The sequence below is a fragment of the Zootermopsis nevadensis genome, unplaced genomic scaffold (genome assembly GCF_977971745.1).
Source record: "Zootermopsis nevadensis isolate Lab colony 2312 unplaced genomic scaffold, Znev_1.0 Znev_ptg000010l, whole genome shotgun sequence".
Taxonomy (NCBI): Eukaryota; Metazoa; Arthropoda; class Insecta; order Blattodea; family Termopsidae; genus Zootermopsis; species Zootermopsis nevadensis.
Genome location: NW_028259142.1, coordinates 7,823,321 through 7,850,905, shown reverse-complemented (window position 1 = coordinate 7,850,905; position 27,585 = coordinate 7,823,321). Strand labels below are relative to the sequence as shown.

General features: G+C 35.1%; 1 protein-coding gene across 4 annotated transcripts; it reads left to right on the top strand.

Moving 5' to 3' along the window:
- The first annotated feature begins 463 nt into the window (after positions 1 to 463).
- Positions 464 to 27,048, top strand: Hacd1 (3-hydroxyacyl-CoA dehydratase 1). Of its 4 annotated transcripts, none has more exons than XR_015534496.1 (7): positions 464 to 688; positions 6,015 to 6,412; positions 14,529 to 14,646; positions 15,781 to 16,010; positions 17,880 to 18,058; positions 20,956 to 21,095; positions 24,865 to 27,048. XR_015534496.1 is itself a non-coding variant. In XM_087346431.1 (7 exons), the coding sequence occupies exons 2-6, from the start codon at positions 6,303 to 6,305 to the stop codon at positions 21,033 to 21,035; spliced, it is 717 nt and encodes a 238-aa protein (XP_087202557.1). In that variant the 5' UTR covers positions 464 to 688; positions 6,015 to 6,302; the 3' UTR covers positions 21,036 to 21,048; positions 24,865 to 27,048. The 4 variants fall into 4 exon arrangements, 3 of the variants coding, with proteins under 3 accessions (XP_087202557.1, XP_087202556.1, XP_021924749.1); XM_087346431.1 differs by having other exon boundaries at positions 20,956 to 21,048; XM_087346430.1 differs by having other exon boundaries at positions 465 to 688; positions 20,956 to 21,066.
- The last annotated feature ends 537 nt before the right edge of the window (positions 27,049 to 27,585 follow it).

Sequence of the window (27,585 nt, the reverse complement as noted above, 5' to 3'; positions counted from 1 at the left end):
ACCGCATTCTACTACTGCAGGAGCGTTGGGAATATTCTTGCAGTACATTTTATCTTCGGTTCATGTTTTAGTTGTAACTCTCACAAGGCTTTGTAGATGTGTTTGTAATTTCTCATTTTTTGACTGCTTTGACTAACTAACTAGATTGTTTAGGCAGGACCATACTTACACTTCTCGGGGCCCGAGGCACTAATCTCTTTCGGGGCCCCCTTTAAAGATACCAGAGAAAATTATTTTTACAGATCTATTTAAACACAAACGTTGTAACACTGCGAAATATAAAGAACAATATCTTATAACATAAAGAAATAATATAATGTTAAACTCACCTCTGTTACACAAATCAATATTTTCAGGCTGTCATACTTCATATTGTTACACAGCGTCATCCCATTACGACTATAACCATTGGTTTGCAGTGACCATTTCAGAACTTTAGTAATCTTTGGATGAACAGTTTTCTATGTAGACCTATAATCTGTGATCATCGTCATCTTTGACCATTACACTGCAGTTGAATTGTGTGAAACTGCTAATTTGTTTGTGTAATTGATGTGAGGTATTTTTCAGGTGCTATTAAATCAATAGAAGTTGTAATGACATCAGAATCAAAATGCAAACCAAGTCGAGAGCTCAGCGGTGTAATCAGAGGGTATTTGATTTTTTATAACCTAGCACAATTGTTTGGGTAAGTGTTATTTTATATTGAACTATAATACTACAAGGTCGCTAGTTAGTATGGGACTAGTTTGTGTAAAATTTTGTGAAAATGAATATGACAGCCCGTAATTCCTACCACAGGTACTATAATATCATGCATTTGTCGCACTTGTTTTGTTATTGTTACGAATGTGAATAAAGTAATTTTTAAGATATGACAGGTAAGAATAAATCCAATGAGTTATCAGGCAAATGTGGCTTCTGCTGAAGGAAAGTTAACAGAAGTTTATTATGTGATAAATGTAATTGGTGGTTCCATGGGGAATGTTCCAACACCATTATTAGTGAGGTAGATTTAACAAAGCCATGTTTCTGTTTGACATGTAAACAAGGTTGAATAGTTGGGGAACAAGAGGGAATTATTTTGATCTGCAGAGGGAATTGGCATTGGCATTTAATCAGATTGCTTGTATGAAAGCTGAAAACAGCTCTGGTTATAAATGTAACTGCTCGCCCACTTGTTGTTAGAGCCAAATCATGGTGAAGATACAAGTTCTTGCTCCATTAAGGATCTGAAATTTAATATGAAATTGAGTAACAGATTTGAGGCATTAACTGTGTCAGAACTTTCAGGAGTTGTCTAGTTGAAGAAGGAAGATCCAAAAACTATAATAAACAAGAAAGAATATAGTAATGCCCAGCGAGGTAGTAGTCATAGCAGAGGATTATGTGAACCTCTTCACATAATCATAGGGGATTAAGATATGATTACAAATGTTTTGAAACCCAATGCTACATCTAACAGTATTGTCGGGGAACTTAAAGCTATAAGTAAAGACTTTACTGAGGATGATCATGTAATCATTGTGGGAGGGCCAGGAAATATCCTTCATAGGGACTTTAATTACAGAATTGATAAAGATTTGGGCAGCATTGCCAAATGTCAGTTTTGTTGGTGTTCTTTAGCATCATGACAGGTCTCGTATGAACAAATGGATGAGGAGGGCAAATTTGAGACTTGAGTATGTGCTAGGGAATGCAGACAGATTCCATATTGGATTAATTGATGTGTCAACTTTAGATAGATGTGACCACACCAGACATGGATTGCACCCTAATTCAAGGGGTGAGTAGAAGCTAGTGCAGCCCATTGTTAACACCATTGGATGCAAACCAGATTCTGGCAAGATTCCTGTAATCACTGGTATAAGAAAATGGCCTGTTTTAGGTTAAACCCCAAATCTGTAACTAAATACTTAAATGATATCCATATCACTTTAAATAAGCCAATCTTAAATTTAGAATACAATCAAAATAACAATTCTGTAATGTATCATTTAAATGTTATAGGTCTGTCAAACAAAACTGATGAATTAGCAGTACCTGTTCATAATGCACATTCCCCCTATATTCTTTGTGCAACTGAATATCATACAAAAGCACCAGAGATCTTACAGGTTAATCTAAACAAATATACTCTAGGAGTTAGTTACTGCAGACAAAACTGGCAAAAGGAGTGAGTATCTTTGTCAGAAAGGACTTAAAATTCAATGAGGCAGATATAATACATCATTACAATAAACAGGACATAGAGTGTTTAGCTGTACAAGTAGAATATACTTTCTACAACATATATGTTCTAGCTATATACAGAGCACCCACAGGTGATTTTAAACTATAACTTACAAAGTATCATAAATTATCTCTTCAAACCTAAAACAGATTTTGTTGTCTGTGGTGACAAATATTGATTATCTTACTGAAAGTTACCACAAACAATGTCTGAACTTTCTACTAACATAATTTAATCTCATGTCAGTAGTTAATTTCCTCACAAGAATTAAAAATTACTCTAGTACTGCCATTGATAATGTTTTTATAGACTAACTAACTAACTAGATGGCTTACCTAACCCGAAGGTTAATCACCGAATTAACCAAAGCCCTCCACCGGACCCTGTCCTGGGTCAACAAAATCCAGTCTCCTCCAACTCCTATCTCATATTTTTGTAGACAGTTCCAGGAAAGCTCACATATTTCTTTTGAACCAGTGGTACATGGGCTATCTGATCATAATGCTCAACTTTAGTTATAAAAAATATGAAACCAGCTTCCAGTGGTTATTATTATAAGAAACAAACTAGACTTTCAAATGTTGACACTATTAAATAATTTGCAACACATCTAAGTAATGAAACTTGGGAATCAGTATTAAGCAAATATGATGTAGATTCAAAATTTAACACAATCTTAAACATCTTAAGATCTTATGAAACAAGTTTTCCCACCAAAACAGAGAGAAGGGTGTTTAATAATAATGAATGGATAACCAAAGGCATCGAAACATCTTGTAAACATAAAAAAAAACCTTTACCTAAATATCCAATATAGTAGCAACATAACAATGAAAATTCACTACATTTAATATTGAAATTTTTTAACTCAGGTCATTAAAGTGGCCAAACATATGCAGTATAACAAACAGATATTGGAGTCTGATAAAGTAAAAAAAGTTTGGAAAATTGTGAAAGAAGAAACAGATATTCTACAGAAGAAGCAACCCCATCAGTAAAGATAAATTACAATGCAATAAAGGTTCTTAAACTCACAGCACACTCTTTTAATACTTACTTCTTAACAGTTGTAGAAGCTATAAACAATGACACCAGAAACGTGACAGAAGGTGCAACAAAATATCTTGGTGAAGCTATACCTAAGGCCTTCCCAAATACAAATCTTATACCCAGCAGCAATTAAAATTAAAAATGTAATAAATTCTCTCAAATCGAAACATTTGCGTGGCTCCAAAGCTGTGCAGACTATATTAGTGCTCCCTTAAGTTACCTGTACAATCAATCTGTGGCAATAAGTTTCCCAGAATGACTTTAAATATTCAAAAGTGAGACCTCTGAATTAAAAAAGTGAAAATCTTGTGTATCCAGTTACAGACCAGTTTAATTACTCTCTGAAACATGTGAGAAAGGCATGTATAAAAGAGTAAGTTATTTCTTAAACTTGATCAACATCCTTCTGGATGAACTATTTGGATTTAGAAAAAAAATCTCAACAGATAAAGCCTTATACAAACAAAATCTTTCATCCTTTTAATAACAAATTGCATGTTGGCAGAATATCTTTTGATACAACTAAAACATTTTATTGTGTGTATTGTGAATTATTACTGACAAAACTTGAATTTGAGTATAGCTGGACAGTGGTTTAAATAATACCTTTGTGACAGGAAACAGCCAGTAGAAATAAAATAATCAGATTTATACCATACTACCTACTCAAACTGGGGTGTTATAATCTCAAAACCTTGCATACCGTGCATTGTATTGATATATAAAATCATGCATACAAATAAAACTGTTTACACTTTGAAAAGACATTTGGTGTTATAAAATATGGAATTCCTCAAGGTTCAAAACTTGGTATTTTGCTGTATGTCCTAACAGGAAAACTTGTGTTGATATGAACATAGGGTACAATAATAAAACAATTGAAGAAACAGAAACAGATAAATTTATTGTCATTCAAACTGGCAGTAACTTAAGTTTGAAAACATGTTCAGTATAATAGCCCTAAACTGTGTTCAGGATGTTTTGCTGTAAGGAAATCACAAAAATAGAAACTTCAAAATTAGTTCTACTTTGCTTAATTTTCATTCCGTTATGTCATATAGAATAATATTATGGGGAAATTCAACAAACAGAAAAAAAGAAAATCGTTAGAATAATGGCAAGCTTAAAAGGGAGAGGCTGTTGTAGGGAATTATTTAAGAAGTTTAATATTCTCCTGCTAGCTAGCAAATTGTTATTTTCATTAATGTCATTTGCTGTGGACAGCATGGAAAATTTTAAACAAATTCAGATGTACACAATATAAATACAAAATGCAGACATAACCTTAATGTGCCAAATGCTAAACTCAGCAAATTTCAAAAAGGAATTTGCTGCACTGGCATTGAATTATTCAGTAATCTTCCTCCTACCATAAAAAGTTTAAATCATGACTTAAAAGTATTTAAGGTAGCACCAAAAGAGTATTGCTTATCCCATTCCTACACAGTGGAAGAATTTACTTTAAACAGTAATTCTCAGTTACTATAAATACATACAGGGTGAGTCAAAAGTATGTTTACAAACTCTGTGTGCCTGTTCCAGGATCAAAAATAAGAAAATATATTCCTATGAACTTGTGGTAGAAAATGTTTCATTTTCGAAATAAGAGCCAAAAATAAGTTTCAATAAATAACCTTATGTCGAAGTGAATCCAGCTTCCAGCAAAGATTTTCAATTAACGTTTGTGCAGGAATTGCTGGCGACATGCTTCTTGGTCCAAACATGCTTCCATCGCGTCTAAGAGGACCTTCATATTGGCGATTCTTAAGAGGACACTTGCCACGTCTCCTTGAAGATGTACCACTGAATACAAGAAGACAGATGTGGTTTATGCATGACGGAGACCCAGCACACTTTTCCCATCGCGTCAGAGATCATCTCAGTGAGAAGTAACTTCAGCGACGGATTTGATGTGGTAGCCCATAGCATGGCCACCGAGGTGACCAGATCTGACTCCATTGGACTTTTATCTGTGGGGTCACTTGAAGTCCGTCGTTCATGCAACACGCATAAACCATGAAGACGACCTGTGGGAACATGTGCAGAATGCATGCCAGATGATTCGAGGAAACCCTGGTGTGTACGAACAAATCCGTCAGTCTTGTGTATGTCGTGCTTGGGCACGTGCAGAGAATGGAGGAGCAACCTTTGAGCATCTGTTATAAAGAAACATCCCAGTCCTTATACTTGGCAATAAAGGCATACATTGAAACTTATTTTTAGCTATTAGTTTGAAAAAGAAGCATTTGCTACCATGTGTTCATAAGAACATTTTTTCTTATTTTTGATCCAGGAACATGCATACAAAGTTTGTAAACATACTTTTGACTCAACCTTTATAATAATGCTGATGATTCCTTGACTGAGGTTTTTGTTTTCTTTGGTCTCTGTAGGTGGGCATAGTACCTTAAATCAGGGTGACCAGATATCCCGTTTTTAATGGGATTGTCATGTTCTTGAGGGAGGTGGGCTGTTGTCCCGACAAAGATAAAATGGGGTGCCAAATACTCCCGTTCTTCATCAGCGCTGTTTTGTTTATGACTGGCATACAAGCAGCAGTTTTAGCTTAGATGCTTGGAATGAAACTCACCTTTCTACTTTATTATACCATTGCATATTGTCGGCCTTACTTTGATTTGTGAAATTAAATCTGAGTAATAACAGAGCATTTTGTGTGTCAGCTGTGACAGAACACCTGCAACCAGACATAATTAAATTATTCAATTTAAAGGTATTGGAGTTGAGTAACAAATAAGGCTGCAGCCACACTGCGAACGAACGGTCGAGCGAGTTCGGGCGATCGTGCAAGCTCCAACACGTGAACACCTGTGGCGCGATCCATTTGTATGAAAATGGAGCTTGAGGAAGAAATGTATTTGTCTGAGAACAGTTGCTGAAGTTTTTAGTAGATGGAAGGAATGCACGACGATGTTAGGTGAATGACAGAAGTGAAAGTGAATTTCACACACTTTTTGAAAAATTGTGCTTGCAACAAACCAAATTTCATGACTATTACAGCATGTCATTGAATACATACCAGTACATATTAAATGCTACTGAGGAAGCAATGAAAAAGAGTAATTTCCGAGATTGTATTTCATCATCGGAACGGTTAACAGTGGCATTGAGGTAAGATTTTTCGTATGGAGGTTGCTCAATAAATGTAGTGAAGCAAAACCAGATAAAGCTGATTTAATTGTAAAGTGCATTTGCTTGTTACATAATATTATTATTGAGAAAGAAGGTATTTATGATCCAACTATCATATCGTCGACACAAAATGTATACATAATCACGATCAACACAACGGGCTTGTGACATGAGAGATGCATTTAAAAACTATTTTTAACAGTAGTGAAGGTAGCATTATCGCCTGATCGTCAATTGGCGTGTAGTGTGACCTCTGTCTAAGTTTAAACAATGAGATAATCTCAGCAGAAGCATTAAAATTAAAGTGTTAATACAAAAACTGCATAAATAAAGTTAAATATAATCTAAACATGTGTTTTACACCATATATTATGATGGTACGTGGTATCTTTGCTCAAATAATGATTTGAATTCCATATTTATTGGTAATACTCTTCACTAATCAGGTTGCTGACCTTTGATTCTTGGAGAGTAAAGCTACACTTGTAGTTGAAATAATATTTTTGTTTTCATGTGTGATGTGCTTTTGAGTGGTTTGGTTGTGGTGTCAGAGAACAAGAACTTTTAAGTATAAATGTACTGTGTAAAAAGAAGGTGTGTTTTTACTGAGAGTTTAAAAGCTCAGTACCCATTTTTAAAGGAAGACCAACAAGTGAGAAAAGTGCCTTGTTCCATTTGCAAATCACAGTTTTTAATAGAACATAGAGGTCGTTCCGATATACTGTGACATACCAAGAAAAGAAAAGGGGGACAAGACTGGGTATGGTATGATCAAATCTTTTGCATTCATCAGTTACTAGAGAAAAGTGGGAGTACAGTGGGACCGTACATCAATTATTTATAGATTTCAAAAATGCCTATGACTCTGTGAAGATATTCTTATTGAATTTGGTATACCAAAGAAGCTAGTGAGTCTAATAAAAATGTGCTTGAATGAAACCTGCAGCAAAATTAGTATAGGTAAATGTTTATGTGAGTCATTTTCAATCAAGAACGGTCTGAAACAAGGAGATGCTGTCTCCAAGGGCTCTTTAAATTTCTGCTATAATACACCACCAGGAAAGTCCAGTATAGTCAAGAGGGTTTGCAATTGAATGGAGACATCAGCTATTGGCATATGCTGATGATGTTAATTTATTGTGTGGCGATATAAATACAGTAAAGAGGAACAGAAGTTTTACTAGAGGCTAGTAGACAGGTGGGGCTAGAAGTAAATTCAGAAAAAACTAAGTACACATTAGTATCTCATCAGCAGACAGTCGATCAGGATTATCTTAGGGTGGGTAATGAATCCTTTGAAAATGTGACAAAGTTCAAATATTTGGGCACAACAATAACAAATCAAAATGATACTCATGAGGAAGTTGGGAGGAGATTAAATTCTGGAAATGTTTGCTACTTCTCAGTTCAACATACTTTGTCTTCCCGTCTGATTTCTAAGAACCTGAAAATTAAAGTATACAAAACAATAATCTTGCCTTTTGTTTTGTATGGGTGTGAAACATGGTCTCTCACTCTGAGGGAGGAACATAGATTGCAGGTGTTTGAGAGTAGGATGTTGAGGAGGATGGGGTATGGAGAAAACTGCATAATGGCGAGCTTAAAAATTTGTTCTCGTCCCTCAGTATTGTCAGGGTGATTAAGTCAAGGATAGTGAGATGGGCAGGGCATGTGGTACTCATGGATGGGGCAAGAGGTGTGCACCGGGTATTGGTTGGGAAGCCTGGGGGGAAGAGACCACTGGGGAGACCTAGACACAGATGGGAGGAAAATCTCAGGCAGGATCTATGGGAGATAGGTGTTGAAGGACACTGGATTGTGTTGGCCGAGGACAGGGTCCGGTTGAGGGCATTTGTGAGTTTGGTGATGAACCTTCGGGCTCTGTAAGCCATCTAGTTAGTTAGTTGGTTATCAAAAAATAAAACATGCAATAGCTGTAGAAACTAAGAGTTGCAGTAAAAAAGCAATGTCTTATTTTACCAAATAAACTATAACTGATGAGTGTAAACATATTGGAGCGGAAGAAGGGCTGTTTGCATTCCATGCAGTAAAACACAACCACTCCTTTTGATCTATGGATTGTATATCCTCACTGTTAAGAATATTGCACCAGGAAAAGTTTTCATGTGGTCAGATAAAATGTGAATCCATTGTAGTAAATGTCTTGGCCCCTTTAGCCAAGCAACAGATTTTAAAAGAATTAGAAAGTGTTAAGTATCTAACTGTTATGGTTGATACATCAAATCACAAAAATCTGAAGGAAATGCCTCCTCTAGTTCGATACTTTACTCCAGAGAAGAGAGTTCAAACTGGAGTGATTGAATTCTATAACTTAGAAGGTAAAATGGCTGATGTGTTAGCGAGATGCCTAATGAATGTACTGCATAAATACAAGTTATCAGACATAATTATTGCCTTTTGTGGGGACAACTGTATCAAATTTTGGAGGAGCTGCAAGGAGAGGAACAAGCAGTGTTTTTGCCAAGTTAAAGACCAGCAATTTAAAAATGAACATTCAGGGTATAGGATGTGCTGCCCATATTTTGCATAATGCACTTCAGAGAAGTGCTGACATTATACCAATTGATGTTGAAGCCATAGTGAATAAAATATTCCAGTATTTTCTCATATATATGGTATGTGTGGAGGAATTGCCTTCGTTGATGTTTAATATAAACAGATTCTTTGAAGTGTTACAACTAGATGGCTGTCTCTTCAACCTGGAATAACCAGAGTTATTTACATCTGTCCATGATTGAATTCATATTTTCTTTCTCAAGAAAACTGCCCATCGATGCTGAGAAAAATGTTTAATGATCCAGTATCCCTTGTTTGGATTTATTTCTTGGAAAGTCAGATGAAAGTTTGCTCCATTTCCGTGAACAAAATAAGTAATGACAGTATTTCAGGCAGCGAAGTAGCCACAGAACTAGACATTTTGTCAAACAAAATGAAAAGCAGGAGAGAGAAAATTTCCATACCACAAAACTTATATCACTATTATCAGATGTTGAAGATGTTTACAGTAATGAACAATTCACTGAAGTAGCCAACTCATTTTACAACACTTTTCTGCTTTCTTTAGAAAAATGGAGTATAAATGTTCTCTCATTTAATGTTTCATTGGGCACCACTTAAGAATCCTCCTACTTGGGAGAAAATACCACATAGTATAAAAGTAAAACGTATAACAAAGATTTTAGATGAAGATGAACTTTTTGATTAATTTATTCATCTTAAAACCTTGCATACCATGTAGTGTATTGGAATATAAAACACACATATAAACAAAACTGTTTACACTTTCAAGGACACTAATCCCAAACGCATTTCTACCTCAAGAGGTTATCATCAGTGGCAAAAAACAAGTTACTTCATATAATACAATTCAAAAGATTATGGTTTTTAACAGAGCATAAAAGGTATGTACTTTACAAAACAATACTTATGTAACACCTCACTGGACGTTGATTGCACTGGAGTTGATGTATTAAATTGAGCACCAGTAGACATAAAAGCTAAGTGCTCAATTTAATACATGAACTCCTGTGCAATCATTGTCCAATGAGGTGTTTTATAAGTATTGTTTTGTAAAGTAGATACCTTTTATGCTTGATTAAAAACCATAATCTTTTTGATTTGTATTATATGAATTAACTTGTTTTTTGCCACTGATGATGATCTCTTGAGGTCGAAATGCATTTGGCATTAGTGTCCTTCAAAGTGTAAACAGTTTTGTTTGTATGCATGTTTTATATTATAATTTATTCATATTACAAATATATGTAAAACAGGATGGCTGAATGGAATACATAATCACAACTTTTGAAGGATGGTCTGAAATTTTGAGTTAAGGAAAAAAACAACTCTTTTGGAACTCTCTTTAGCCATTCCTAATACTAGTGCAGCTATGGAGAGAGTATTTTCCATCACAAATGATCTGAAGACTGACCAAAAGAAACGTTTTCTTGTTGAAACCATCAAAGCAGTGACAGTAACAAAAACACATTTTGTGGAACTTTTGTGCAGCAACTTCTATACTTTGATTTCAAAGAATCCCATATAACTTCAATTAATTCATTTACATATGAAGTTCAAGACATCTGCCCAAGAGCAAAGAACAACTTCTTCAACATTATCTGGAAATGAACTTAAAATAAAATTCTCTAAGTCTTAATGAAAAAATTAATTAAAATATAAATTTAGTTAAAATAATATTAGTGAAATTATCTGTTGTAAATTAGACATCATTGATAACAGTTTCCCATTTTTAGTTTTTGATCACCGTCTTAAATAAACCACAACTACTTGCATATACTTCCCAGTTTATTATGTGTATATCATCTTATCATTGAAACCTATGGTATGTGAGCCACTGTTGAGTGGTACGCGAACTAAGTAAGAAAATCAAAAGATAATATTAACATAAATAAGTTTTCCCTGAACGCATTTGGTTAGTGGTACATTTCATGTGTTAAATTAGAATTAGTGGTACGCCAGCAAAACAGACTGAGAACCCCTGAGTTAGATGGTTACGATAACTCATTCTTGTAATTTACTAATTATGCCCAAAGGTGAACATTTAAAAAGACCAAATGTTGATAAACTGACCAACAGTTCAGTAGTTTGTAAAAATATTGCAGCTTGCAATAACAAAATTTTTTGCTTCATTTACTGTAGCATAGGAGACAGTCCAAGTTGCTTACACTTTTCTGGATGTTAAGAACATGGTTGTGTCATTTTAAAGGCAGATTTTTAAATGGCTGTTAATCTTGTTACTGCTTTTGCATTTGTTCAGATATGAATTAAAGAGGAATAAGTTCATGTTTTGTTTTATTTGTATAGAATTGGCCACGAGTGTTCTTGTCTTGGTTATATTCCAGGATAAGCTCAGAATTTCTGTGCTCTGTCTAAAGTTCTGAAAGTTTGCATGAAATAACAAAAAGCATAGACTTTATTTATTGTGTTGATTTAGCTACAATTCCACATTTCAGAATTTTCTTGCTTCTAATGATTATAAAATCTTACAAGCTGTAATATCCTTCATTTTACAGAAATATGGTTTCATGATAACTGGGTTTTATACGTGTGTAGTGTACTCAGTTTCACTTCTGTATCTAAAGTGGAAATTCAGTGGAATATAAATACAACAAAGACATTTTCAGAAGTGAAAAAGGGAAAGGTGTTGGGGGTAAGGTGTGTTACAGTAGCACAAATTTTGCGTTATACATAAAAGTTAAATTCTGTGACATTTCAGGTTATAGTAAACAGTTCCTGTCTGGTGTACCACTCAAAAGTAGAATTATAAATGCATTTAATATTGAATTATACTTCTGTTTTGTGTTTAATGTCTCTAAGTAACTGCAATAGTGTCTTTGGTGTAGATGATAAATTCTTTAGGTAAGGGCCAGGTTTTGCACCTTTTTCTGCATGCAGAGAAACAGCTTTAGCTTCCATGTGGATCGATGTTAATACTGTATCTTCAGGAACACTGTTTCCCATCATATTAAATAGCAAATAATAACTAACTAACTAACTAGATGGCTTACCAAACCCGAAGGTTCATCACCGAATTAACCAAAGTCCTGGGCCAACAAAGTCCAGTTTTCTTCAACTCCTATCTCCCATAGATCCCGCCTGAGATTATCCTCCCATCTACGGCTAGGTCTCCCCAGCGGTCTCTTCCCCTCAGGCTTCCCAACCAATACCCGGTGCAAATAGCAAATAATAGAGTGTGCAAAATGTAATGTAACATCGGTTAGGAAGTAACATTTTATAAAAAAAATTTAAAATGGCTGGTAATTTATGGACAGAGTAGAAATTTTATGCATGTTATATAATTACAATACTTTTGTAATTGAATTAATAAACATATGTTTGTGTGGAATATTTTTTGTTGAGTGTAACTGTCTTATTCAAACTGAATGAGTGTAACTGTCTTATTCAAACTGAATATCATATCAGTATTTTATTTCCATTAATGAGATATTGTAAATGCGTCATATTGTGATTCATAAGTATTAAAAATATATTAAAAAAAATTTCCGTCAATCACAAGTATAATAATGTTACAAGATTAAAACATCATTTAATGTTCCCCATCGAGTACTCGATTACAATAATAGGAACTTACACGACTAGTTTCGGCTATAATTTAGCCATCAACTTACATATATGTTCATTTGATATCACAAACATGTATACAAACATCCCTACAAATATTTTAATAGATATTATACAAAATATTTTAAGTAAACAAAATACTAATATACAAACAATAAATGAAATCAAATTAATAACAAACACCATTATAAATCAGAATTACTTTCAGTTTAATAACAAATATTGGCAACAGAATACAGGACTACCCATGGGCGCTCCTACATCAGGCATATTATCTGAAATTTTCCTTCAATACATAGAACATAATAATATAATAAACATTTTAAATAAAAACCATATTCAATATTATAGTAGATACGTAGATGACATATTGATAATTTACAATACAAAAAAGACTGATATTCAACAAGTACTTAAAGAATTTAATAACATAAACCAAAATATACAATTTACATTAGAACTTGAACAAAATAACTCAATAAATTATTTAGATTTAACAATAATAAGAAAAACAAACAATTTCGAATTCAAAATTTACAGAAAACCAACAAATACAAGCACAATAATACATGCCTCATCCTGCCACCCCATCGAACACAAACAAATGGCTATAAATTACTTACTAAACAGAAAAAATATATACCCAATATCTATAAAAAACAAACAAATAGAATTAAACATCATTCAACAAATTCTTAAAGAAAACGGATATAATAGCTATAAACTAAATAAAAAACCTAATAATACAACAAAACCCGACGAAAATGAAAACATACAAAATAAATGGGCCACTTTTACATACATAGGTAAAGAAACTAAATTCATAACTAAATTATTTAAAGAAAATAAAATAAAAACAGCCTACAAAACTAAAAACACAATAAAAAACATCCTCAAACAAAAACCAATTACAAACATAAACAACCAGTATCAATTACCAGGTATATATAAATTGAAATGTAAAGATTGCCCTCTAATATACATAGGTCAAACAGGTCGCACCTTCACACAAAGATACAAAGAACACATAGCAGCCATAAAACACAATAAAAATAGTTCTGCATACTCAAAACATATTCTTAATACAGGACATGCTTATAACACAATCAATGAAACAATGGACATATTGAAAATAATAAAAAACAAAAGACACAGGGACACAATAGAAAAATATTACATATATCAAAATTATAAACAAAACTTATGCCTTAATGATAATAGTATTGAACTTAACAACCCCATCTTTAAAGCACTTCAGTACCTTGACCTCAACCCTAACAAACCACCTTTCACCCACTAGCACCGCAGTCGGTAACCAGCTACACTCCAATACAGTCCAGTTCATCTCCGTTCTCTTATATACGATTACGATATTACTTCTTGGGTAAGTTCACATGATTTATTTTTACTATTTATTTTGTTTTCTATATTCTATTTTCAATTGTCATTGATAAAATTGAAACTTTACTTCACAGTCCTACACAAAATATTGACGTCACTACAAAATACGTAATACAAACCTAATAGTGACCTGTGTTAATACAAGAAACGAAGAAACAATATAAATGGACAAGAACACCATCAGAAAAATGAAGACTAAAAATCGCAAAAAACAATAAAAATCAGTAATTCAGTGACAAGTTTAAACTACATAACACCCGTTGATGGCTAAATTATAGCCGAAACTAGTCGTGTAAGTTCCTATTGTAATCGAGTACTCGATGGGGAACATTAAATGATGTTTTAATCTTTTAACATTATTATATTTGTGATTGACGTAAATTTTTTTTAATATATTCCATTAATGAATTATCACCTGTGAGTCTTTTCATTCCCTGATGCTGTGTTGTGGATAAGGTTTCTGTCCCTCTTCTTATTGCAGGATATTATTTTATGCTCATTTTGAGTTTTTCACTCAACCAAAAAACAGAATTTGCCTTCACATTTTAAGTTTGCTTCTGTAACATTTCAGATGGGCATACCTCTTATTTCAACTCATCACTTACTATGTGGCAGGTCCGAAAGAAGTACCTTTGTGGGGGATCGTGAAACCGATTGTTATGATTTTTCAGAATGCAGCTGCTTTAGAGGTATGTAAATTTTTACTGACTATCAGACATGGTCTTTTTCATGAACAGCTGATAGTTTATAATTGTTCAAGACATTCTGAAGGTTCATTACAGAATCAAGACATGGGCCACATGGCCTGTTTCACAACCTCACACCTATTTCTCCAGGGTCTGTTCTAATATTATCCTATATCTCAGTCTCCCAAATGCCCCCTCTCATTGAGATTTCCAACTTAAATTTTTGTATTTTTCATTTCCTCTTTGTACTCTGTGTTACCCATTTTATCCTACTTAGTGTATTTATGTACAAATTCTCAAGCTGCTTGCTTACTATGGAAGTTCTTCTGTTCTGCACTTCCTCTATCTTAGGTCCACATATTTATTGTATAATTTAGTTCTTAGAGATTCTCATTCTGGTTTCTTTTCTCTGTATTTAAAGTAAAATTATTTTGTAGATCATCTTTAAGAGAGGCAGTGTTGTGTCTTAGTGGATCTGCTTCCTGTCTCCTTTCCTTTTCTCATTGATGTGGTAAAGTCATGGTTGTAGTTTTTGTGACTACTTGCTGAGCAGATCTGCTGCACTGATGAAATACTGTCATTGAATATGGGAGATGCCAGATTCAAATCTCAGTCAGAAGTTTATCCTGACTGCTGTGTTTCTTGGTTTACCTGAGTCTCATGAGGTGATTGCTGTGAAAAACCCTTATGTAAGCCAACAACTGGCCCTTATAGTACTTTTGGTTGAAGGCCTTCTTCATCTTCTTCAGGTTCTCTAGGTCTGACCAATCAGTGTGTGTGACTCATTAGATGTTTAATGTGACTCACAGGAGAGGAGAAACATTGTAAAAGAAATGAACACAACCAATGGAAACAAAATAACATGGTTGTGTATCAGACTTGATCAACATGCTTAATGGTATAATTGTGTTGTTACAGACACTGGCGGGTGGCTAGTAGCAGGGGTGGCATTTACATAGGAAAGTTCTGTTCCTGTACTTTCATGGGTGTAATGTGAGAGTGGAAGTGTGTAGAAGGGCAGTGTGTAGGGGTTTGGACTGTGACATGGGACTTAATTCATTTATCTGTAAACATGCTACATCATAGAATGTTTGTCTGTGGTTAGTTGAATTGCTAACAAATTGGTTTGTGTTTCAGATCGTCCATGCTGCCACGAACATTGTTCCATCCAATGTGTTGATCACAGTGTTCCAGGTGTTTTCACGTGTTTTGGTGGTATGTGGAGTGTTACTTCCAACCCCAACAGGGCCAGACAGTTCTGGTCTTCCACTTGCTCTGCTTGCATGGTCAATCACTGAGGTGATACGATACCTGTACTATGCTCTAAACCTCTTGGGTGCAGTGCCTTACCTCCTGGTGTGGTGTCGGTGAGTGTCTCAGACAGTTGTGATGATGGCCTCACAATCTGAAAGAGAATTATCATCAGCATTTTGTTATACTTTTAGTCATTACCACTGCCACCACCATTGACATTATAATGTTCCTGTAGTGGATAGTCCTAGCATATTCATGTGAGAGTATTGCTAATGTCTTTGAAACGAAATAAATAAAATCAAGCAGGGCAGTGTGTGTGTGTGTGAGAGTGAGTGAGTGAGTATATTGTGACGTGGCACTGAATGGGCAGATGGCTCACACTGGTGGGGAAGGTCCCCTCTACTCTCCCTCCCTGGCTAGTGGAAGTGGGCTGTGGGTGTGGCTGTTGCGGAATGTTCCAGGACGTTATATTCCTTCACCGAAAGGAAGGTTTGGGAAAGAGAACATACAAGGTTCTTGGCCTGGAATGTTCGAAGAATGGGCCGACACATAAAAGAGTTGCCTCCCGAAGGGCTGGTGGTCTACCGTGGATCAGAAGTGAACAGTTGTGAAGCAAGCAAACAGTGGTGGAACAGTGAACAATGGGTGAACAGCGAGTAGACTACCGAGACAGTGAGACAAAGAGTACATGAGTAAACTTACGAGATAATGAGCTAGTGAGAGTGTGAGAGCAAGGAGCCATTGAGTGGCCCAGTGTAGTGCTGACAGCTGAAAGTTGTGTGTGAAGAGCACCGAATTAGTGGACCAGAGTGGCTGAGGAGCCAGCGAGCAGTCCAGTGTGGTGCTGTGAGCCGGGGGCTGTGTTGTGTGAAGAGAACCAAGTTTGGGGACTGGAATGGCTAAAAAACTAATACTTGTGGACAGAGCTGAGTTTGTGTCGCAAACTTGAAGAGATAGAGTCTTAGCAACTGTTTTTTTCTGATTTGCCTGTGTGTACACTACTGTAAATTGATTTTTAAAATAATCATAGTTGACATAGAGCCCAAATAGTAATCATTTTCATCATCACAATGTGTATCTTCTATCAACCAAGCTTCATGAAATATCTGTTAAGTATTATATGTCATTTTAGTGCAATAAAGCACTTCATTAATGTTTTAATAACCTTGTATGATTGATTATTTACCAAGACTGCCATATTGACATTGGATGTTGTTTCCCCTTAAGATTTCTGAATTGGACTCAATTAAAATACTTCTTATATGTGCCTCACAAAACACATTGGCAGGCTGCAAATTGTGAATGGTTTTATCTGGCATTGCATTCATTCTACTTAGAATAATGGGTGATGATTTTGTCTGGAATGAGACACAACTTTATGAGATGAGTATTGATATTTTTATGTCCAAATGTGTCAGTTATCATTTTAATTCATTATCTTACTTCATTCAGTAAGCTTGTTGGGCTTTCATTAGTCATACCTTTAAAGTGATGGATCTCCTGGGTGATGTGTGTGTGTGGGGTTGGTGAGAAATTACGTACACAGATCTGGCAGGGGGAACTGAGAGATGTGATTGGGTGAGCAGAGAAGTGGGTGCTATCCAATGGGACAACCCATTCACCCTGAAGATAGCAGCTGCAGAGTTTGCTGAAACAGTGGATAACTTCAACATTCAAAATGCCTTATCCATGAAAGCCAAATTTATACATTAAACATCAAATGCAAAAACATAAGGACAAAAATTGTATCATTAGTTATAAGAACAATATAATATACTGTTTGACATATAAACATACACAGTACTATTTTGAATACATTAAGGAAGTGTTAATAATTTTGTAGGGTGGTCTGATATACCTATCAAGATAAAGAAAATGGTGAATGTCATTAGTAATGAGGAAGTCTTAGATTGGGTTTGTGTGTTGTGGAGCAATACCCTTAACTCTGTGCACTATAACTCATGATTTGTTCTTGTGCTCAGGTACACATTCTTCATTGCACTGTACCCTATTGGAGTGATGGGTGAACTTCTGTGCTTGCATGCAGCTCAGGCATATGTAGGCAGCAAGAAGCTGTGGAGTCTGGAGATGCCAAACAAACTGAATCTCACTTTCAGCTACCATTACTTTCTGCTCTTCATAATGTTCTTATACATCCCATGTAAGTTGTATAAATTCATGATGATAAAAGTAGATGCTCATTACTTATTCTTGGAACAAAGGATAATAATAACATTTTGCAAAATACAATCATTAAACCACATAATTCCCCTGTTTTTTTCTAGTATTTTTAACTGTAAAAGTGGATGGTGGGACAATATGCAAGTTATTTGTCTAAAAGGTTTTTGGTGCTATATTACAAAAACTATCACACTTCTGAGAAATTTATTTATTCAAAGGCATGCTGAAAAGGAATTCCTCCTAATTTTTATCATTCCTATAATGAAAATAGTTATTTTATTGCAACAGAAATGGTTACTTTTCTTGGGCTTTATTCTGTAATTTTACACAGTTTTCAATACAACCACCTTTGCTGTCCACACATTTCTGCCAATGTTCAGGTAGTTTAATAAGTCTGTCATAATAAAACTGCATCTTGTTGGTATAATCTTATCTTTACTGCTGTCTTGACTTTGTTTTACAAGAAGTGATTACCTTCAGTTTTTGGAAGAGATGGAAGTTAGTTGGAGCCAAGTCTGGGATGTATGGTGGGTGATCCAAGATACTGAAATCAAGGCATTGAATCTCTGCAGTTGTATGTGAGCTTGTGTGACATCTTGCATTGTCATGTTGGAGGAAAACTAGATACATGTCAGGATGAATTTCTTGAATAAGTACCTCCAATTTTTGCAGCATTCTGGCATAGTGGTGTGCCAGTCCAGGTCCGTGGTTCAATTCCCGAACGGACTGAAACTTGAGATGAGGGGTAAACCAGGCTTTGGCATATTAATCTGGTTTATATGAATGAAGGAGGTGTGATTAGATGATACTTGGTACACCTCACTTCATCAAAATTTGAGTGATTTTATTAAGTTTTGGCTTTGTCCAATGTATCACATTGGGAAAGAGAGTGGCGCCATCCTGGCGTGTGAAAGTCTCTTCCCCCGACATTACGGTTTAGTGACCGTTGGTTTGGGGCGCCCTAGTAGGTGTGAAGTGACGATTGCCAGATGACCGCTGCTCCACTACGACTCGGACCAATGGAATTTGAATGTGGCTGTTCGGCACGTTTCCGACGTCATAAGTGACTTTTTGGGGGACGAATCGGATTGTCATATTCAATTCAAAATTCAAAAACAGTTACGTTGCGGGAATATAAAAAGCGAGGTTGCGTTGGGGCTTGCTCTCTAAAAGTTCGGTTCTTCAAGGCAAGTAGACAGTTTCTCCTCGATTCATCAAATTACAAGTACAAATACAACAGCCGAATCATCGCGCTGCCCAAAAATCAGCATAACTTATTGAAAGGAATTAAAAGGTGGAATATTTCCAAGGTGACTTCGGTGTGGTCTGCAGTTGATCATCCCCACAGATTTCACGTCCTTGGCGCACGGCCGCTCAAACTATCACAGTCCCCGTATAATCCCTGAGAGTCTGACAATCTTGCTCGCCGACAAACCTTACACCAATTATTATTCCTTATATCCTTCCGCTTTATATCAAGCTGTAACCGCAAGCAAACCGGGCACACTACTGGGTTTGATCCCGGGGCAACCAGAGTAAGAAGAAAAACAGTCAGCGGAAGGGCAGTTGCAGTGGTAAGAGTTCATGATGGTGTCAGTAGATATTAATTCTGAACATACTACGCCATTAACATCCAAGAAAGCAATGTTCATGTCTTTGCCAGCAGTAGGTGTGGTCTCAAACGTCTTGGCTTCTGGTGAACTATTCCAGTGACTTTATAATTTTTAGGCTTGAAATGTTGCACCTAGTTTTTGTCCCCAGTAACAGTATGCACAAAAATATGTTGCCTTCACATTCATATCACAACAGAATTTTCAGTTGTTGTCTATCCGTTGCTATTCTACTTCTTCCGTGAGAATTTGGGGAACCCATTGTGCATATGAGTTTCAGTGTTCAAGATCAGCAGTTATCGCCTACACTTGGTCATGTGAAAAGGTAGTTTTGTTTGCCTTTTGAGAAGTGCAGTAATTCCCCTTGATCATTTTATCGAGATTATGGCTGGTTTTACATTGCGCTGCTTGTCACTCAGGTTGGCATGTCTGAGGTTTGCATCACAGACATGTGCAGCCCAATGTAGACCAATGTTGATGTCTGTATGTTTGTCCCCATGAAAAACTTTCATTCACTGATTAATATCAATCAGAATGTTCTTTGCAGTCAAAACCTTAAGTTTCAACCTGGTCCTTATTCCACCCTGATATCTCATACTGTACCATTTTCATCGTTTTAATTCAGAGATCTGACTGGGGGTAGGGGCATAAAGCCACGACTCGATCAGTGATGACATTGGTAAAGGATTTGCCTCTGACTTTCTAATTGTCAGTAATTTTTCAGAGATTAACTCGTCTGAAGTGTACCTTGAGATTGGGTTGTAGTGATCTCAATGCACGCATAAGCTATGGACATTCTGGGGTCTTTTTTGTCCTATTCCCACAAAGACAGGCTGATCCTCATGGTTCCAGAAGGGGCATGTTTTCATTATGATTCCTTCACACACACGAAACATCACAACAGAGTAACACTGAAAATGGCATTATCATGTCTGTAAACACTATCTCTATGAAAATTCCAGCCATAAATTTCAAACCATTTTATATTTAAGAACAATTAAACATTATTGCAAAACGTCAACTTTTTTTATATTCAGGTGGCCCTGGTGAACTTACAGACGCTTCCCAGTTAAAAAGCAGAACATTATTTGTGGAGGTCTGTTATGACTAACACGCAAGGGAACTATTGGAAGTTAATCTCCATGGATCGTACCAAGTACAGGTTGAGAGGCTCACTTCTCTTCAGTTGTCAGGACCAAGATTCTGTATTTTGTGTCTCCTTACAGAACATTGTTGTAAGAGATGCCTTTTTCTGTCTGTGTTCCAGTATTTCCACAGCTCTACCTGCACATGTTTGCACAGCGCCGGAAACTAATATCAGGTGGCACAAGCAAGAAAGTCCAATGATAACTGCAATGAGGCATGTCTACAACTTTGGGTATTCTGCTACAGATTTTCTTAGGAAATGTAGGAAATTAAAATGTTTGCATTTATTCACAACACTTCCAAATTTCATTTTAGATTTGCATACAAATTTTAAGGATTTCTTAATGTGGAATTAAGAATTATATATTTGTTACTTTATCCACGGTCATATGATATTGATTTAGTTCCCCTCTCATCTCATGCAGTTTGAAGCTGAAGATGTATTTAAATGTATTTATCATCAGTATGTGTAAAATTGTTATATATAGCACTGTACTTTACCAAACGCCTGTGATATAGCAGCCTTAGTCACATGATTCTCTGAACATCTGTGACTGTGAATCCTTCATTACAATGAAACTTTATTGGATATTGTGCATATTATAAATACACACATCATCTCAGGAGTTGTTTATATTCACATCTGAAGGGATTCAGTTGCCATTTTTTATTGGATTATATTAATAGTCACATATTTAGTGGATTATTGTTAATTGGGACACATCGGGACTTGAACACTTTGGGCCAATTAAACGGCTGCCCCAATTATGCGAAGTTCCACATAACGAATTAAAAAGGTTTGATATTTAAGATTTGTGTCAAATAAACAGCTGCCCTGATTAACTTATGGCCCAATTAACCGGAATCTACTGTATATTGGTTTAATTACAGCCAGTTATCAGAAGATGTGAGTAGAATCAACTGCTGAAATGTGTTTATTAAATATGCTATGCAGAGAAATTATGAATGAAATTGTGACACAATTGAATTTGTGGGAGTGGAAAGGGTACATGTCACAAAAAAACAAATTTTAGGCAAAATGGAAAGAAACTGTTTATAAGGTTTCAGAAACTAGTAAAATCAAGTAACGCTGTTTCTGAGGTTGCAGTTAGCAAGACTGATACATACATACATTTTTTTTGTTACCTTGATTTCTTTATTTATTAAGAGTCTGAGTGACAGTTTTTGTCTTTGACATGTGTCCTTTTTTGTGAGTGTAAATGGTTTGGGAAGAAAAGCCCAAGATTACTTAAGGACATTTTATTTATCAGAATTACAACAAGTTCTTATTATATGTATTAGAACACAATTTTTATCACAGCTCAATATTTTGTTTGTTCTGGTCCTCTCTGCTGGTTGTCACCCATGCTGAAAAAGAAAATATAATGATTATGATCATTATTCTTTATGGTGTGTTTGATGGTCATATTTTTTGACATTTATTTTGCATAAGACATTATGGAAGTCATTCTCACTTGGTAGGTCAGGTGGCTTATTTGGGACAGAAATAAATCTGATGTTGTTCATGATGACTTGAAAAGCTGTACAGGTAGCCCTCGATTTGCGCCGATTCAGAATAACGCCGATTTTGAAACCAGAAAGTCAAAAAGTGAAGAAAATACATTTTACTATTATTTATAACGTTTTACAATGTTTCTCATACTGCTTCTTATACTAAATCGTAATTCTTACATCGCTGATTTTGAATAAAAATTATAAATACAGTCATCTCTGCATTTACATAGTATGTTTCGTTAACGCGAATTTGCTGCAATGAGATCGATGAATCGGTAAAAGCTGTTTGTGAAATGCAAACTTTTGCATATGTGAGTTTGCTCTTATGCAATTTCATTCCTGGTGCTTTAAACTTTCAAAGGACTAATTTAATCTCTGCGGAGGTACCGGGGTTATTTTTACTACGCGATTTTCTATAGGTCGGCGTCTTACATGAATGCAACTATCGCATAACAGCAGAGATGACTTTACAAATCAATCACATGAAAGAATCACAGTCAATCGCGGGACCAACGAATTGCCGATTGTAAGTGTATAAAATATATTTTTTGAGTTCCCTTTATTTTATTTATGTTATTTCAGAGCTTTAAATGTAATGTCATTATATTACTCGTCAATGTTTGGATGCTGGGAACGCATGTCATTGACTTCCCATTGATTTACGTTATAAAAGAGTTTCAATTTACACCGGTTCATCCAGGAAGACATCCCCGGCATAAATCGAGGGCTACCTGTATATATGCAGTACTGGAAATGGAGAATTAATTTATTAAGCCTTAGAAATAATTTTACCATAGCTGTTTACTGAAATGGTGTTCTTTTTGTAATAGTTTGGTCACCACCATTTATACTCTTCTGAAGTTATTGTTGCATATGGTTACTGAAAACTTCCCTTCCTCCTTAGTTGCTCAGTCAATTTGCAGGACTTTTCTCTTCAATACACTCTATCTGTTTTGTGTAAAACTTTCCCATGTCCCTGTCATTTTGTTGAATCTCTCATTAGCAAGTAACATTTTGAGGAATTGACAACAGTATAATTTCTATTTTGGACAGGATGGCTGTCAGAAGAAGTATGCAGTACCTTGCCAGTTTCAAATGCATGATAATAAGGAACATATTTATTTGGGTTCTGTCTTAGCTTTCATGTCATGGCATAGATATAAATGTGATTTATTACTTTTAGGTTTTCTATTCCAAACACATATACCCAGAGCTCATTAAAATAAAAGAATCTCCTGCATAGGTATGTGTGGGAACAGTAAATTTTGCAGTTTGTACTTAACATTAGTAATTTAAGACTCCACCACCAGAATAGAGCTGTAGTTATGAAAACATAAGTCAGTTATATATAATCTCATACAGTTTTGTATATGTATATATATATATATATATATATATATATAAACTGCTAGACTCTAAGAAGCTGGGTTTGAAGTCCTTGTGTCTGCACTAAAATAATTATATTTCATAAAAAATGCCAGTTTGGAAAAATACTGACATTACCATGCATCCAGTCAATGAAATATTGACGAACTCTAGGGTATGCATTAGTTTCACATAAATTCATAGTCTACACTTATAGAATGCCATTTTACAAAATACTGACATGTGCCCTTTTTAATCCTCTGCATTCATTTGCTTCTTTCATGGCACTGAGGATGATAGTCCTTATGACACTAAATGTTTTAAATGCCTGTATTGGAGTACAGCTGCATAAGCATTGTCATCAAGAAATGGGTTAATTAGTATCACCAGTCATCTGTATTTTTACATGCCAGTTTCACGACTGTATGAGATTAATGAATATGTAACATGACCAGAGGCTGCCTAAAAATATTTTTTCCAAAAAACCTTTCATAATAAAAGCCCATAAATATTTCACAGATGATAAAAATATGTTTCATTTAACCATGTGTTCCAAAAAGGAAGTAAATTATTCAGTTTCCTTATGCACCACTGGGTATTTCATGTGGAATTCTTCTTCTTCTTCCGTTTCTTGACCGTTACTTCGGTCTTCCGGTGCCTAATATTTTCTTCCATTCTTCTCTATTTTACCATCCTTCCGGAGGTTAGTTTCCATTCTATCATGGTTCTTGTAATTTTGTCGTTCCATCTTGGTCTCGGTCTTCCTCTCTTCCTTCTCTCTTTTGGTTGCCATTTCATAGTCTTTTTTGGTAACCTTTCCTCCTCCATCCTTTGCACATGTCCATACCAAATCAGTTGTCTTTTCTCTATCTCCTCAATTATATCTCGATCCACCCTCATGATTTCTCTAATTCTTTCGTGCCTCACTCTCTCTCTTCTGGAGATTCATTTCCATTATTCTCAACTTATTTTATTGTTGTTCCGAAAGTTGCCAAATTTCTGCTCCATATAGAGCCACGCTTTGAATCATCGTTTTATATATTCTCACTTTCGTTCTTTTTGTGATATTTTTGATGTGGAATTCATCTTCAAAATTCTGTCACAGGCAGACAAATCTGGATCAGTAATGCTTATATTCTTTTTCTTTCAGGAAATGGATCTTGGGGTTTCCAAAACCTAACATTGAAACTGAGTCTGATTTAAGTTTTATACTCTCTGTAGTGCTGAAAGATAAACTTGGGGGATGGCTGACTGTTTGCTTTTAATAAAAGGAAAGGATGGCATATTTTGTTACAAGAGTGATCAGAAGATGTTAAATAAATATTGTAACATACCATACTGATGGAAAGCTTATAAATGTTGGCAAGCAGTGGAATTCTTTATGCCTGAGCTACTATTCCATATGAAAAAGAGACCCTGGTACGCAGTAGATAGACTGATAGGGCCCAAGAGCTGGTGCAGATGTGACAGAGAGAAATCCTTGCTATGAAACAAACCTCATTCACCCCATCTGTAACTAGTCCTTTTACTACTGATGAAGCTATTCCATCATCAGAATACATCCATTTGCTTACAGTTATACAAGAATTGCATAAGTATGCTGTATAAACTCTTTAGTCAGAAGATAAAAGAGTACAAATATATGTGTAAATCTTTTTAAGTAACTTGTATATCCTGTGTTGTGGTATATCTGATCTTGAAGTAGCACTCTCAAATGCATTTTCTGTCATATGAAACATGTTATCACGTACAGTGGTAAAGATGTGTTATGACTAGCATATAACTAATGTCACTAATATGGTAAAATCCATGTAACAAATTTGAATTTGAAAGAAAATTCACATTGCAAGAAATGTAGAGAGATAGTTTAAGTTCACACTTTTGTTTAATGATTTGTTGATGCTGGAAAGTATGAGTGATGGGTTGAAAGTATAAAACATTTGATTCTGGTAAGTCAAGGGTAAGCAACCTTTTCATAGTGTAGGCCACATTGAAAAGTATGGAGCTCATTGCAGGCCAAATTCAAGTTTTAGTACCCATTGATGTAAAACTATATAATTAGCAGTTAATGTTAATGGGTTCAATTAATTGTAAAAATTACACTCATACCTCATTACAGACAAGCAATATATTCTTGAGTATTAAGAAATGTTGAAATTCACAGTTAGTGTGTTTTGTTTTATTTTACACTTTTCCAATGTCCTTGTCATTTAAATACATGAATATGATTACAAAAACAGTAAAAGGAAGTGAAAATAAGTCAAAATAAATGTTAATCATGTACAGAAAAAGAGTGTCATATTATAATATCAACCAACATGGCCACTGGACTTGGTTGCAGTAGTTGAATTTGCAAATTTGTGAATTCACATTCATGCAAACATTTTTTGAGCATAATTCAATTTTTATGTAGTATGGACAGTTTTGAACTACTCACCATTCATGCTTGTCTTTCATCAGGTCACTCTGATATTAGAGGAATCAACTATTAATTCACTTTGCAAATGTTTGTCTGTAAATCTGCTCCTAAAGTTTGATTTAATATGCTTCAGTTTTTGAACCAGTTCCTCACAAACATAGGTATTCCAGATAATGCACTTACACATATGGCATGTCTGTAGAGCTGAGGGGAATTATTTCTAGGAGACAATTTGTAGATTTTCAAAAGAAATACGATCAGAAATTTTTCTCTTCTTTACCGTCTGGTTTGCAAATCTAAGAGCTCCACTTGGAATTTTTCAGGCACTGCCATAACATCTAATTCAAAGGGTGACACAAATATTCAGAAAGATGTTTTATGTATTATAATGTCTTTGAACCTACATTTGAACTCTTCCCTCAGAATGCCATTAGTTGCATTGAAGGATACACATTTAGCTCTCTCATTTGAAGTTTGAAGGTATACTGTATTTTGTTTTGATATGAGCCAGTTTTAAAGAAAACTGTTACATGCTCCTCCCCCCCCCCCCCCCTCCAAACCGCAAAAAAATTCAATCCATGGGCCATATGTTGCATGTCCCTGCTGTAAGTTGTTCTTTATACAGGCACATCCATTATCACTTTGCAGGGATACCAGATTTTGTTCAGATTTATGAACCTTGGAAGTGTCCTTAGTTGAATTCCCAAAGCTGTGGAAGTATATTTAGTATCACACTTTGCTTAAGTGTATCAGAGCAAGGTAATTAGGTTATTTTATATTCTATTTTTATATATTATAATGTGGTGGTATTTATGTGAGGTATATGGGTTCTTATGTGCAATATTATATTCTTTCTGGTTACTGCTTTAGTAATATAGCTTTTCTCAGAATTAAATGTCCATTTATGGAGACAGAGGGCCACTCTTTTTTATGACCATATACTGTAATTTCCAGACCACCTTGAATCCTCTTTCCAGTGACAAATGACAATTTGTGGTTTCTTTAGAGAATATGTTAAAATATGTGTTGGTTGTTGATAATTTTTATAATCACTATTTGCATTGCATTAAATCAGATTTCATTCTTAAATAAGTAAAGCTAAGTACAGTCCACGACTGTAATCTTGAGACTTGCAAGGAATGCAGTAAGTCTGGAGCATTAAAGGCAGACGCTATCCTTCCTAACTTCACCCTACCTCCTCACCCCGCAAGTCTCAAGATTACAGTCATGGACTGCAATGATTTTAATTTTTATATGCTGCTTTGTTAGACTTTTAAATATAAATGTTTTATTAAATATTACTCGTTTTCCCCGTCATTCTTGATGGGTAATTTTCTAGAGTAACAATTTGCTACATGAAATATTTAATATGAAAATATTTCATATATTGAAGTTTTCACACTGACTAAATGCAACATTCTTCTTAGGCAATCAGCCATGCAAGTAGGGATT

Excerpts from the sequence above, each read along its gene's own strand:
- Hacd1 (XM_087346431.1), top strand. The coding sequence starts at position 6,303 with ATGTCATTGAATACATACCAGTACATATTAAATGCTACTGAGGAAGCA. Across the intron at positions 16,011-17,879 it reads TACCTCCTGGTGTGGTGTCG|GTACACATTCTTCATTGCAC; the intron begins GTGAGTGTCTCA and ends TCTTGTGCTCAG. Across the intron at positions 18,059-20,955 it reads AATGTTCTTATACATCCCAT|TATTTCCACAGCTCTACCTG; the intron begins GTAAGTTGTATA and ends TCTGTGTTCCAG.